Source organism: Zonotrichia leucophrys, chromosome 26 (genome assembly GCF_028769735.1).
Source record: "Zonotrichia leucophrys gambelii isolate GWCS_2022_RI chromosome 26, RI_Zleu_2.0, whole genome shotgun sequence".
Taxonomy (NCBI): Eukaryota; Metazoa; Chordata; class Aves; order Passeriformes; family Passerellidae; genus Zonotrichia; species Zonotrichia leucophrys.
The window spans coordinates 3,250,596-3,262,595 of record NC_088195.1 but is presented as its reverse complement, the minus strand read 5'-3'; the positions used below and the strand labels follow the sequence as shown (position 1 = coordinate 3,262,595).

The following is a 12,000-nucleotide window of genomic DNA, read 5'->3' as shown; positions in this document are numbered from 1 at the left end:
CTGCACCCCAAATCGTGCCCTGCACCCCAAATCCTGCCCTGCACCACCCCCAAATCCCCCGGGATCCTGCCGGGAGCGGGAGCTGCTGGTGGGCTGCAATCAACAGCCATATGTCAGCCAGGCTGAGGAGGAACACGATGTCTCCTTCACGAGGGGTGAATCAGTAGCAGAGTCTGATATTCTTCTCCTCCTGAATTAATTAAGCAGCAATCTCGGGTGTCTTTGTCTTTCCAGCTATTATCTGCTCGCTCCGGAGCGCTCATCCCAACGGGAGTGCGGGAAGGAGCTCCCAGCATCCAGCCCTGCCTCAGACTCATCCTCTGCTGCACGTGGAGAGCTGGAGGTGGGGAGTGGGAGCTCACCTGGAGCTCCAGTTCCTGGTCAGGAACCCAGAAACCCCCCTAAAACGCTCCAAAATCCCCAAAATCCCTGGTATTTGTGGGGTCTCTGCACCCCAGTGCTCCCAGCACCAGCCTTGCCTCAGACTCATTCCCCTGCCACACATAGAGAGGTGGAGGTGGGGAGTGAGAGCTCACCTGGAGCTCCAATTCCTGGTCAGGAACACAAAAACCACCCAAAAATCCCTGGTAATTGGGAGGTCTCTGCACCCCAGTGCTCCCAGCCTTGCCTCAGACCCATCCTCTGCCACACGTGGAGAGCTGGAGGTGAGGAGTGGGAGCTCACCTGGAGCTCCAATTCCTGGTCAGGAACCCAGAAACCCCCCAAAACGCTCCAAAATCCCCAAAATTCCCCAAAATCCCTGGTATTTGTGGGGTCTCTGCACCCTAGTGCTCCCAGCCCTGCCTCAGACTCATCCTCTGCCACACGTGGAGAGGTGGAGGTGGGGAGTGAGAGCTCACCTGCAGCTCCAATTTCTGGTCAGGAACCCCAAAAACCCCCCAAAATCCCCAAAAAATCTCCCAAATCCCCCGGTAATTTTGGGGTCTCTGCACCCCAGTGCTCCCAGCCCTTCCTCAGACTCATCCTCCTGCCACACATGGGGAGCTGGAGATGGGGAGTGAGAGCTCACCTGGAGCTCCAGTTCCTGGTCAGAAACCCCAAAATCCCCAAAAAATCTCCCAAATCCCCCGGTAATTTTGGGGTCTCTGCACCCCAGTGCTCCCAGCCCTGCCTCAGACTCATCCTCTGCCGCACGTGGAGAGCTGGAGGTGGGGAGTGGGAGCTCACCTGGAGCTCCAATTCCTGGTCAGGAACCCAGAAACCCCCCTAAAACGCTCCAAAATCCCCAAAATTCCCCAAAATCCCTGGTAATTGTGGGGTCTCTGCACCCCAGTGCTCCCAGCCCTGCCTCAGACTCATCCTCTGCCGCACGTGGAGAGATGGAAGTGGGGAGTGGGAGCTCACCTGGAGCTCCAATTCCAGGTCACGAACCCCAAAACCCCCCAAAATCCCCAAAAAATCTCCCAAATCCCCTGGTAATTTTGGGGCCTCTGCACCCCAGTGCTCCCAGCCTTGCCTCAGACTCATCCTCTGCCACACGTGGAGAGCTGGAGGTGGGGAGTGGGAGCTCACCTGGAGCTCCAATTCCTGGTCAGGAACCCAGAAACCCCCCTAAAACGCTCCAAAATCCCCAAAATCCCTGGTATTTGTGGGGTCTCTGCACCCCAGTGCTCCGAGCATCCAGCCCTGCCTCAGACTCATCCTCTGCCACACGTGGGGAGCTGGAGATGGGGAGTGAGAACTCACCTGGAGCTCCAATTCCTGGTCAGGAACACAAAAACCACCCAAAAATCCCTGGTAATTGGGGGTCTCTGCACCCCAGTGCTCCCAGCCCTTCCTCAGACTCATCCTCCTGCCACACATGGGGAGCTGGAGATGGGGAGTGGGAGCTCACCTGGAGCTCCAATTCCTGGTCAGGAACCCAGAAACCCCCCTAAAACGCTCCAAAATCCCCCAAATTCCCCCAAATCCCTGGTAATTGGGAGGTCTCTGCATCCTGGTGCTCCCAGCCTTGCCTCACACTCATCCTCCTGCCACACATAGAGAGATGGAAGTGGGGAGTGAGAGCTCACCTGGAGCTCCAATTCCTGGTCAGGAACCCAGAAACCCCCTAAAACGCTCCAAAATCCCCAAAATCCCCCAAAATCCCTGGTATTTGTAGGGTCTCTGCACCCCAGTGCTCCCAGCCCTGCCTCAGACCCATCCTCTGCCACACATAGAGAGGTGGAGATGGGGAGTGGGAGCTCACCTGGAGCTCCAATTCCTGGTCAGAAACCCCAAAAACCCCCAAAAATCCCCAAAAAATCTCCCAAATCCCCTAGTAATTGGGAGGTCTCTGCACCCCAGTGCTCCCAGCCCTGCCTCAGACTCATCCTCTGCCGCACGTGGAGAGCTGGAGGTGGGGAGTGGGAGCTCACCTGGAGCTCCAATTCCTGGTCAGGAACACAAAAACCACCCAAAAATCCCTGGTATTTGTGGGGTCTCTGCACCCCAGTGCTCCCAGCACCAGCCTTGCCTCAGACTCATCCTCTGCCACACGTGAAGAGCTGGAGGTGGGGAATGAGAGCTCACCTGGAGCTCCAGTTCCTGGTCAGGAACCCCAAAACGCTCCAAAATCCCCAAAAAATCTCCCAAATCCACTGGTAATTTTGGGGTCTCTGCACCCCAGTGCTCCCAGCCCTGCCTCAGACCCATCCTCTGCCACATGTGAAGAGCTGGAGGTGGGGAGTGGGAGCTCACCTGGAGCTCCAGTTCCTGGCCAGGAACCCAGAAACCCCCCAAAACGCTCCAAAATCCCCAAAATTCCCCAAAATCCCTGGTAATCGGGAGGTCTCTGCACCCCAGTGCTCCTAGCATCCAGCCCTGCCTCAGACTCATCCTCTGCCACACGTGGGGAGGTGGAGATAGGGAGTGAGAGCTCACCTGGAGCTCCAATTCCTGGTCAGGTACACAAAAACCACCCAAAAATCCCTGGTAATTGGGAGGTCTCTGCACCCCAGTGCTCCCAGCCCTGCCTCAGACTCATCCTCTGCCACACATAGAGATGTGGAAGTGGGGAGTGGGAGCTCACCTGGAGCTCCAATTCCTGGCCAGGAACCCAGAAACCCCCCAAAACGCTCCAAAATCCCCAAAATTCCCCAAAATCCCTGGTATTTGTGGGGTCTCTGCACCCCAGTGCTCCCAGCATCCAGCCTTGCCTCAGACTCATCCTCTGCCGCACGTGGAGAGCTGGAGGTGGGGAGTGGGAGCTCACCTGGAGCTCCAGTTCCTGGTCAGGAACCCAGAAACCCCCCAAAAACGCTCCAAAATCCCCCAAATCCCCCCAAATCCCTGGTAATTTTGGGGTCTCTGCACCCCAGTGCTCCCAGCCCTGCCTCAGACCCATCCCCTGCCACACGTGGAGAGGTGGAGGTGAGGAGTGGGAGCTCACCTGGAGCTCCAGTTCCTGGTCAGAAACCCCAAAATCCCCAAAAATCTCCCAAATCCCCAGGTAATTTTGGAGTCTCTGCACCCCAGTGCTCCCAGCCCTGCCTCAGACTCATCCTCTGCCACACGAGAAGAGCTGGAGGTGGGGAGTGGGAGCTCACCTGGAGCTCCAGTTCCTGGTCAGGAACCCAGAAACCCCCCTAAAACGCTCCAAAATCCCCAAAATTCCCCAAAATCCCTGGTAATTGGGAGGTCTCTGCACCCCAGTGCTCCCAGCCTTGCCTCAGACTCATTCCCCTGCCACACATGGGGAGCTGGAGATGGGGAGTGGGAGCTCACCTGCAGCTCCAATTCCTGGTCAGGAACCCAGAAACCCCCCAAAATCCCTGGTAATTTTGGGGTCTCTGCATCCCAGTGCTCCCAGCCTTGCCTTAGACTCATCCTCCTGCCACACATAGAGAGGTGGAAGTGGGGAGTGAGAGCTCACCTGGAGCTCCAATTCCTGGTCAGGAACCCAGAAACCCCCTAAAATGCTCCAAAATCCCCAAAATTCCCCAAAATCCCTGGTATTTGTGGGGTCTCTGCACCCCAGTGCTCCCAGCATCCAGCCTTGCCTCAGACTCATCCTCTGCCACACGTGGAGAGCTGGAGGTGGGGAGTGGGAGCTCAGCTTGACTCTCACACCACCAATTCCTGGTCAGGAACCCAAAAACCTCCCAGAAATCCCCAAAATCTCTGGTATTTGTAGGGTCTCTGCACCCTTGGGATCCAGGTGCCAAAGGGATGTCCCAGGGTTGGGGGTTGCAGGGGTGACAGCTTTACCCCACCCCCTCTGTTCCTTTTGCCCTTTTTCACCTCCTTCCCTGGCATTTTAACCCTTGAGACACAGGGGAGGATGTGCCAGAAAATCCTCCTGAGGAGATCCAGGAGACTTCACCCAACTCAGGGATGGGCTGGCTCTGCATTGCAATGGGGAAACTGAGGCAGGAAGGGAGGGAAAGCTCCTGCCTGGGGGAATTCTGTCCGGGGTTAGATGTGGGGCCAAGCCTCACACAGTCCCTGTGTCATCATCATCATCATCATCATCACCCCAGAGGATGGCTGAGCCCAGGAAACCGGAGCTGTAGGAAGGAGAAACCACATCCTCCCACAGGAACCAAAGGCAGCTGAGCTGGGCAGGGGACAGGAACCTTCCCTGGGCAGGGGACAGGAACCATCCCTGCCATCCCTGGGCACAGGGGACATGGAGAGGGGACAGGAACCCTCCCTGCCATCCCTGGGCACAGGGAACAGGAACCTTCCCTGACATCCCTGGGCAGGGGACAGGAACCCTCCCTGCCATCCCTGGGCACAGGGGACACGAACCCTCCCTGCCATCCCTGGGCACAGGGGACACGAACCCTCCCTGACATCCCTGGAGAGGGGACACGAACCTTCCCTGCCATCCCTGGAGAGGGGACACGAACCCTCCCTGCCATCCCTGGAGAGGGGACACGAACCCTCCCTGCCATCCCTGGAGAGGGGACAGGAACCTTCCCTGCCATCCCTGGGCACAGGGGACACGAACTATCCCTGGGCAGGGGACACGAACCCTCCCTGCCATCCCTGGGCACAGGGGACAGGAACCTTCCCTGCCATCCCTGGAGAGGGGACAGGAACCTTCCCTGCCATCCCTGGGCACAGGGGACACAAACCCTCCCTGCCATCCCTGGAGAGGGGACAGGAACCTTCCCTGCCATCCCTGGGCACAGGGGACACGAACCTTCCCTGGGCAGGGGACATGAACCATCCCTGCCATCCCTGGAGAGGGGACATGAACCCTCCCTGCCATCCCTGGGCAGGGGACACGAACCCTCCCTGGGCAGGGGACATGAACCATCCCTGCCATCCCTGGAGAGGGGACATGAACCCTCCCTGCCATCCCTGGGCACAGGGGACATGAACCTTTCCTGGGCAGGGGACAGGAACCCTCCCTGCCATCCCTGGGCACAGGGGACATGAACCCTCCCTGCCATCCCTGGGCACAGGGAACACGAACCCTCCCTGCCATCCCTGGAGAGGGGACAGGAACCTTCCCTGCCATCCCTGGGCACAGGGGACACGAACCCTCCCTGCCATCCCTGGGCACAGGGGACAGGAACCCTCCCTGCCATCCCTGGAGAGGGGACAGGAACCTTCCCTGCCATCCCTGGGCACAGGGGACACGAACCCTCCCTGGGCAGGGGACATGAACCATCCCTGCCATCCCTGGAGAGGGGACAGGAACCTTCCCTGCCATCCCTGGGCACAGGGGACAGGAACCTTCCCTGCCATCCCTGGGCACAGGGGACACGAACCCTCCCTGGGCAGGGGACATGAACCCTCCCTGCCATCCCTGAGCCACCCCACGGCCTCCTGGCCACCCCAAACCCCTCTGTCCCCACGGGGCACGGCCACCCCAGACTGTGTGCTTGGGAACTCTGGGTTTCTCCCTGCTCCCTGCATTTCTCCCTGCTCCCTGTAATCCCTCTGGCCCCGATATAGCCGCTGACCCGGGGGGAAGCTAAATTTAGCGGGATGAATCCTGCCCTGTGTCCCGAGGGCTGCTGCCCTTGAGGCAGGGCTGGGGCTGCAGGGACAGGCCATCCCCCAGGACACTGTGGACACTCTGCTGGGACGGGGACAGGGGCACAGAGAGAGGAGTTTGGAGCAGAAAATGGCACTTTGGGGCTGTGATCCCATAAAAGGAAGGTTTGTCCCCAGTGTGGGAACGCCAGGTGCTTGGCAGTGCTCCTTTTGGGGAGAACCACAAAGCTCAGGCAGAACTGGCAGCCAGCACCAAATTCCCAGACTGACCCATGGTCCCACTGAGCCCCTTGAGCCCCTCTGGATGTCCCCTGTCACTGTCCCACGGTCTCACTGAGCCCCTCTGGATGTCCCCTGTCACTGTCCCATGGTCCCACCGAGCCCCTCTGGATGTCCCCTGTCACTGTCCCATGGTCCCACTGAGCCCCTCTGGATGTCCCCTGCTGTCCCACGGTCCCACCGAGCCCCTCTGGATGTCCCTGTCACTGTCCATGGTCCACTGAGCCCATCTGGATGTCCCCTGTCACTGTTCCACGGTCCCACTGAGCCCCTCTGGATGTCCCCTGTCACTGTCCCATGGTCCCACTGAGCCCATCTGGATGTCCCCTGTCACTGTCCCATGGTCCCACCGAGCCCCTCTGGATGTCCCCTGTCACTGTCCCACGGTCCCACCGAGCCCCTCTGGATGTCCCCTGCTGTCCCATGGTCCCACTGAGCCCCTCTGGATGTCCCCTGTCACTGTCCCATGGTCCCACCGAGCCCCTCAGGATGTCCCCTGTCACTGTCCCATGGTCCCACCAAGCCCCTCTGGATGTCCCCTGTCACCACAGGCTACTCCTGGGGGAAATTAGGGGGTGCAGGGGGGAGAGAAATTTTGTGTGCCAGGCTTTGGCAGGGTGAAAGCCCAGCGCAGCAAAAGGGAAGGCAGAACTGCAGGAGCTTATTTAAAAACGGAGGCTCAGAGCTCAGAGCTGGCCTGAGGTGGGGCAGGAGCCCCCCCTGTGCCCCCGGTGCCTCACAGGAGAAGCAGCTGCCAGGGGAGGGGCACCGAGTGGGGACAGCGGTGGCAGCTGGCGCTGTCACTTGTGGAGGGGCATGGAGGGGTCCGGGCACTCGCTGCCGGGGGGGGGACACTCGGCGGGTCCGGACCGGGCTGAGCACCCGCAATGGGGACACTGGGGACACTGGGGACACTGGGGACACTGGGGACACTGGGGACGGGTCCAGTCCTAAGGGACGCAGGGGGAAGGTGGCGAGGAGCGCGGACGGACAGACGGAGAGGGGGACGGACGGACAAATGGAGAGAGGGAGGGACGGACGGAGAGAGGGAGAGGGGGACGGACGGACGGACGGAGAAAGGGACAGACGGACGGACAGATGGAGAGAGAGAGAGACGGACGGACGGACAGACGGAGAGAAGGACGGACGGACAAACGGCCGGACGGACAGATGGAGAGAGTGAGGGACGGACAGACGGAGAGAAGGACGGACGGACGGACGGAGAAAGGGACAGACGGAGAGAGGGAGGGACGGACGGACAGATGGAGAGAGAGAGAGACGGACAGACGGAGAGAAGGACGGACGGACAAACGGCCGGACGGACAGATGGAGAGAGTGAGGGACGGACAGACGGACGGACGGACGGGCGGCTGCCGGTAACGCCGCCCTCTAACGGCCGCCGGCCCCGCCGCTCCCCCCGGTGCCCCGTTCCCCCCCGCCGGTGCCCCCGGTGCCCACCTGCACGTGCACCATGCCGCAGTCCCCGCAGTCCGTGCAGCTCCCGGGCAGCACCAGGCACAGCACCCCGCGGCCGCCCCGCTCCAGCTCCGGCCGCGCCCCGGGGCCGACGCGCCCCGCCAGCACCGGCACCGGCTGAGCCCCGGGGCACCGGGGGCACCGGGGGCACCCCCGGCCGCTGCTGCCGGCACCGGGGCCTCGCTAATTCCCGTGTGCCCGCCCCTGCGCCTGGCGGGTCACCAGCAGGGGATTAGGGAGATCAGCAGAAAGCTCCCAGCGCGCTGCCGTGTGTGCCCGCCCTGCCGCCGCCTCCCCCGGGCCGACACTGCCACCGACACTGCCACTGTCACACGGGCCGGCAGCACGGCCTCGCGGTGGGCACCGGCACCGACACCGACACTGTCACTGTCACTGTCACACGGGCCGGCAGCACGGCCTCGCGGTGGGCACCGGAACCGGCACTGAAACCGGCACCGACACTGCCACTGCCACTGTCACACGGGCCGGCAGCACGGCCTCGCGGTGGGCACCGGAACCGGCACTGAAACCGGCACCGACACTGCCACTGTCACTGCCACTGTCACTGTCACTGTCACACGGGCCGGCAGCACGGCCTCATGGTGAGCACCGGCACCGGCACCGACAGTGCCACTGAAACCGGCACACGGGCCGCCAGCACGGTCTTGTGGTGGGCACCGGCACCGACAGTGCCACTGCCACTGTCACTGTGACACGGGCCGGCAGCACGGCCTCATGGTGAGCACCGGAACCGGCACTGAAACCGGCACCGACACTGCCACCGACACTGCCACTGTCACTGTCACACGGGCCGCCAGCACGGCCTCGCGGTGGGCACCGGCACCGACACTGCCACTGCCACTGTCACACGGGCCGCCAGCACGGCCTCATGGTGAGCACCGAAACCAGCACCGACAGTGCCACTGAAACCGGCACACGGGCCGCCAGCACGGCCTCGCGGTGGGCACCGGCACCGGCACTGAAACCGGCATCGACACTGCCACCGACACTGCCACTGCCACTGTCACACGGGCCGCCAGCACGGCCTCGCGGTGGGCACCGACACTGCCACTGTCACTGTCACACGGGCCGGCAGCACGGCCTCATGGTGAGCACCGGTACCGAAACCAGCACCGACAGTGCCACTGAAACCGGCACACGGGCCGCCAGCACGGCCTCGCGGTGAGCACCGGAACCGGCACTGAAACCGGCACCGACACTGCCACTGTCACTGTCACTGCCACTGTCACACGGGCCGCCAGCACGGCCTCATGGTGAGCACCGGAACCGGCACCGGCACCGACAGTGCCACTGAAACCGGCACACGGGCCGCCAGCACGGCCTCGCGGTGGGCACCGGCAGCGACACTGGATGTCCCCTGTCACTGTTCCACGGTCCCACTGAGCCCCTCTGGATGTCCCCTGTCACCACAGGTTACTCCTGGGGAGCATTAGGGAGGAGGAATTTTGTGTAGGGCCCACGGGGTGAAAAACCAGCGCAGGAAAAGAGAAGGCAGAACCGCAGGAGCTTAATTAATTGAACAAGAAGTAAAAGGGAAGAAAAAAAAATCCCCCAAGAGCTGTTCAAAAAGCGCTTGCTGAGACTGAGCGATCCCACGAGGGACCCTCCAGCACCTGCTCCTCATGGAAGGGGTGGAAAATTCAGCATGAAATTTGTGTGTGGGGTGGGAATGGCTCTGAGCATCCCATGGGGCTTCCAAAGGGATGGGGAACAGGGAGGAGGTGACAGATCCACGGGGACAAGGCAGGGATGGCGCCAACCCCCCTCTGGAGCCCATCCCTGAGGAAAAGGAGCTGCTTTGCTGCAGGCAGGAGGCTCCTGAGGGCTCCTGGAAAACCAATCCGGCTCGGGAATATCACAGGGCTCGTGTTTCTCTAAATAAGTTATTTTTCCACTGCCTCACAAAGGTGTTGTCTCTCTTCTTATTACTCTTTGTGTCATATGCAGTTAATTATTCATCCCCTTTCTGGGCTGCTCTGGGAGTGGACAGGGATCTGCTCTGGATGCTTCTGTCCCAGTGGGATTGAGGTTTTTGGCCATAATTCCAGTGGGATTGGGGTCCTGGCAAGGCAGAGACACGGGCCATGCCCCAGAGGAGGCCACGAGGGAGAAATTTTGGCTGCAGATGCTCAAATGAACAACCTGATGCTCCTCATCGCTTGGGACATTCCAGAAGGGAGGAGCAGGGAAGGATTGGGGTGTCCTGATTTGGGGAGAGGAGATTTTTTGGAAAGCTGATGACACAGTGACAATTTTATCCTTGGGATCACATTCCTGTGTCACTCTCAGAGCCTGCCTGGCCACCTCCCCATTCTGAGCTTTCCCAGTTCTCTGCTGGTGCTCTCAGGTGAATTAATTAAAAATAAAAAAAGGAAGGATTGAGTTAAAAGCACAAAAGGAAGGATTGAGTTAAAAGCACAAAAGGAAGGATTGAATTAAAAACACAAAAGGAAGGATTGAATTAAAAGCACAAAAGGAAGGATTGAGTTAAAAGCATAAAAGGAAGGATTGAATTAAAAGCACAAAAAGAAGGATTGAATTAAAAGCACAAAATAAGGATCCTCATTTCCCTGAGAGCCACTCCAGGGTGTGGAACCCCCCAAGCTCCCAAGGTCAAAGGGAGAAGCCAAGAGGGAAAATCCCCCCCAGCTCCCAGAGCACCTCTCAGCGCCTGTCCCTTGAACTCAGCGGGTGCTAATTGGGCTGCTGCATAATTAATGGCACTAAACACTAGATGGAAACCCCATCCTGCCCATCAGCCTGGCACAGACTGGTTTCAAAATCACTTGGGATCTTGGGATGGGACCAAATCGCAGCTGCCAGCTGAGCCTGGAGGTGCCTTTGGATCCTCCCATCCCACGGGAACAGGGTCCTGCCAGGGCCTTTTTAACCCCTCAAATGCCACCCTGGGAATTGTGTCCCTGCCTTCAGCTCCCCATGAGAAGCCTCAATTCCAGCAGCTGCAGGCTCCCAAGGGCTGCCACCACTGTCTGGTGCCACCAGCACTGCCCTAAGGGACAGCCCCATCCCAAGGGAATTTTGGGGTGCCCCACTCTGTTCTCGTGCTCCATAATCCACGTGCAGCCACAGAATACCAGAATCACTGAGGCTGGAAAATCCCTGTGGGATCATCGAGTCCTGGCTGTGCCCAATCCCCACCCTGAGCACTCAGTGCCACCTCCAGGGATGGGCACTCCAAACCCCCCTGGGCAGCCCCTTCCAGCCCTTTCCATGAGGAAATTCCTGCTGCTGTCCAACCTGAGCCTCCTGAGGTACAGACCAAGGTGATGTCCCCTTACCCTGGCACTGTGGCAGCAAAGCCTGACCCCACTACCTGCTCCACACCAGGGACTTGTGCAGAGCCCCAAAACTGCTCCAGAGCCCCAAAACCCCTCCAAACCACCCTTTCCTCCAGCACAACCCATCCAGATCCTCCTTTCCTCGTACACAACCCCTTCAGGTGTTCCATCCCTTCTTTATCCACCAGCCCCTCGTTGTGGCAGCAAAGCCCAACCCCACTGCCTGCACCTCACCAAGGACTTGTGCCGAGCCCCAAAACTGCTCCAGAGCCCCAAAGCCCCTCCAAACCACCATTTCCTCCAGCACAACCTCTCCAGATCCTCCTTTCGTCCAACACAACCCCTCCAAGACGCTCCATCCCTACCTTATCCACCAGCCCCTCACTGTCCTTGGCCAGCAGGATGGCCGTGTCCGTGGTGGACAATGACCTGGGAGCAAAGCCTGACCCCACCAGGGATTTGTGCAGGCCCCCAAAACCACTCCAGACCCTCCTTTCCTCCAACACAACCTCTCCAGGTGCTCCATCCCTTCCTTATCCACCAGCCCCTCACAATGAGAGCAAACCCTTACCCCACTATGTGCACCTCATCAGGGATTTGATCAGAGCCCCAAAACTGCTCCAGACCCCCAAAACCCCCTCCAGACATCCCTTTCCTCCAACACAACCCCTCCAAGGCGCCCCATCCCTACCTTATCCGCCAGCCCCTCACTGTGGGAGCAAAGCCCGACCCCATTGTGTGCACCCCACTTGTACAGACCCCCCAAAATGCCTCCAGATCCCCAAACACCCTCCAGACATCCCTTTCCTCCAGCACAACCCCTCCAAGACGCCCCATCCCTACCTTATCCGCCAGCCCCTCACCATCCTCAGCCAGCAGGTAGACAGCCCCTCCCTCAGCCAGCAGGATGGCCGTGTCCGTGGTGGACAATGACCTGGGAGCAAAGCCTGACCCCACCAGGGATTTGTGCAGG

The 12,000-nt window shown here is 60.1% G+C and overlaps 1 protein-coding gene across 1 annotated transcript in view; it reads right to left on the bottom strand.

Annotated features, from left to right (window-relative positions):
- Positions 1-11,988, bottom strand: part of LOC135458026 (transmembrane and coiled-coil domains protein 2) — a 32,874-nt gene extending 20,886 nt beyond the window's left edge. Inside the window, exons 1-2 of the mRNA XM_064732915.1 lie at positions 11,847-11,988; positions 11,393-11,536 (exon numbers count right to left, since the gene is read on the bottom strand). Of these exons, the coding sequence (XP_064588985.1) occupies positions 11,393-11,536; positions 11,847-11,864 (162 nt within the window). The 5' untranslated portion in view covers positions 11,865-11,988. The remainder of the gene's footprint in view (positions 1-11,392; positions 11,537-11,846) is intronic.
- Between the last annotated feature and the right edge of the window lie 12 nt (positions 11,989-12,000).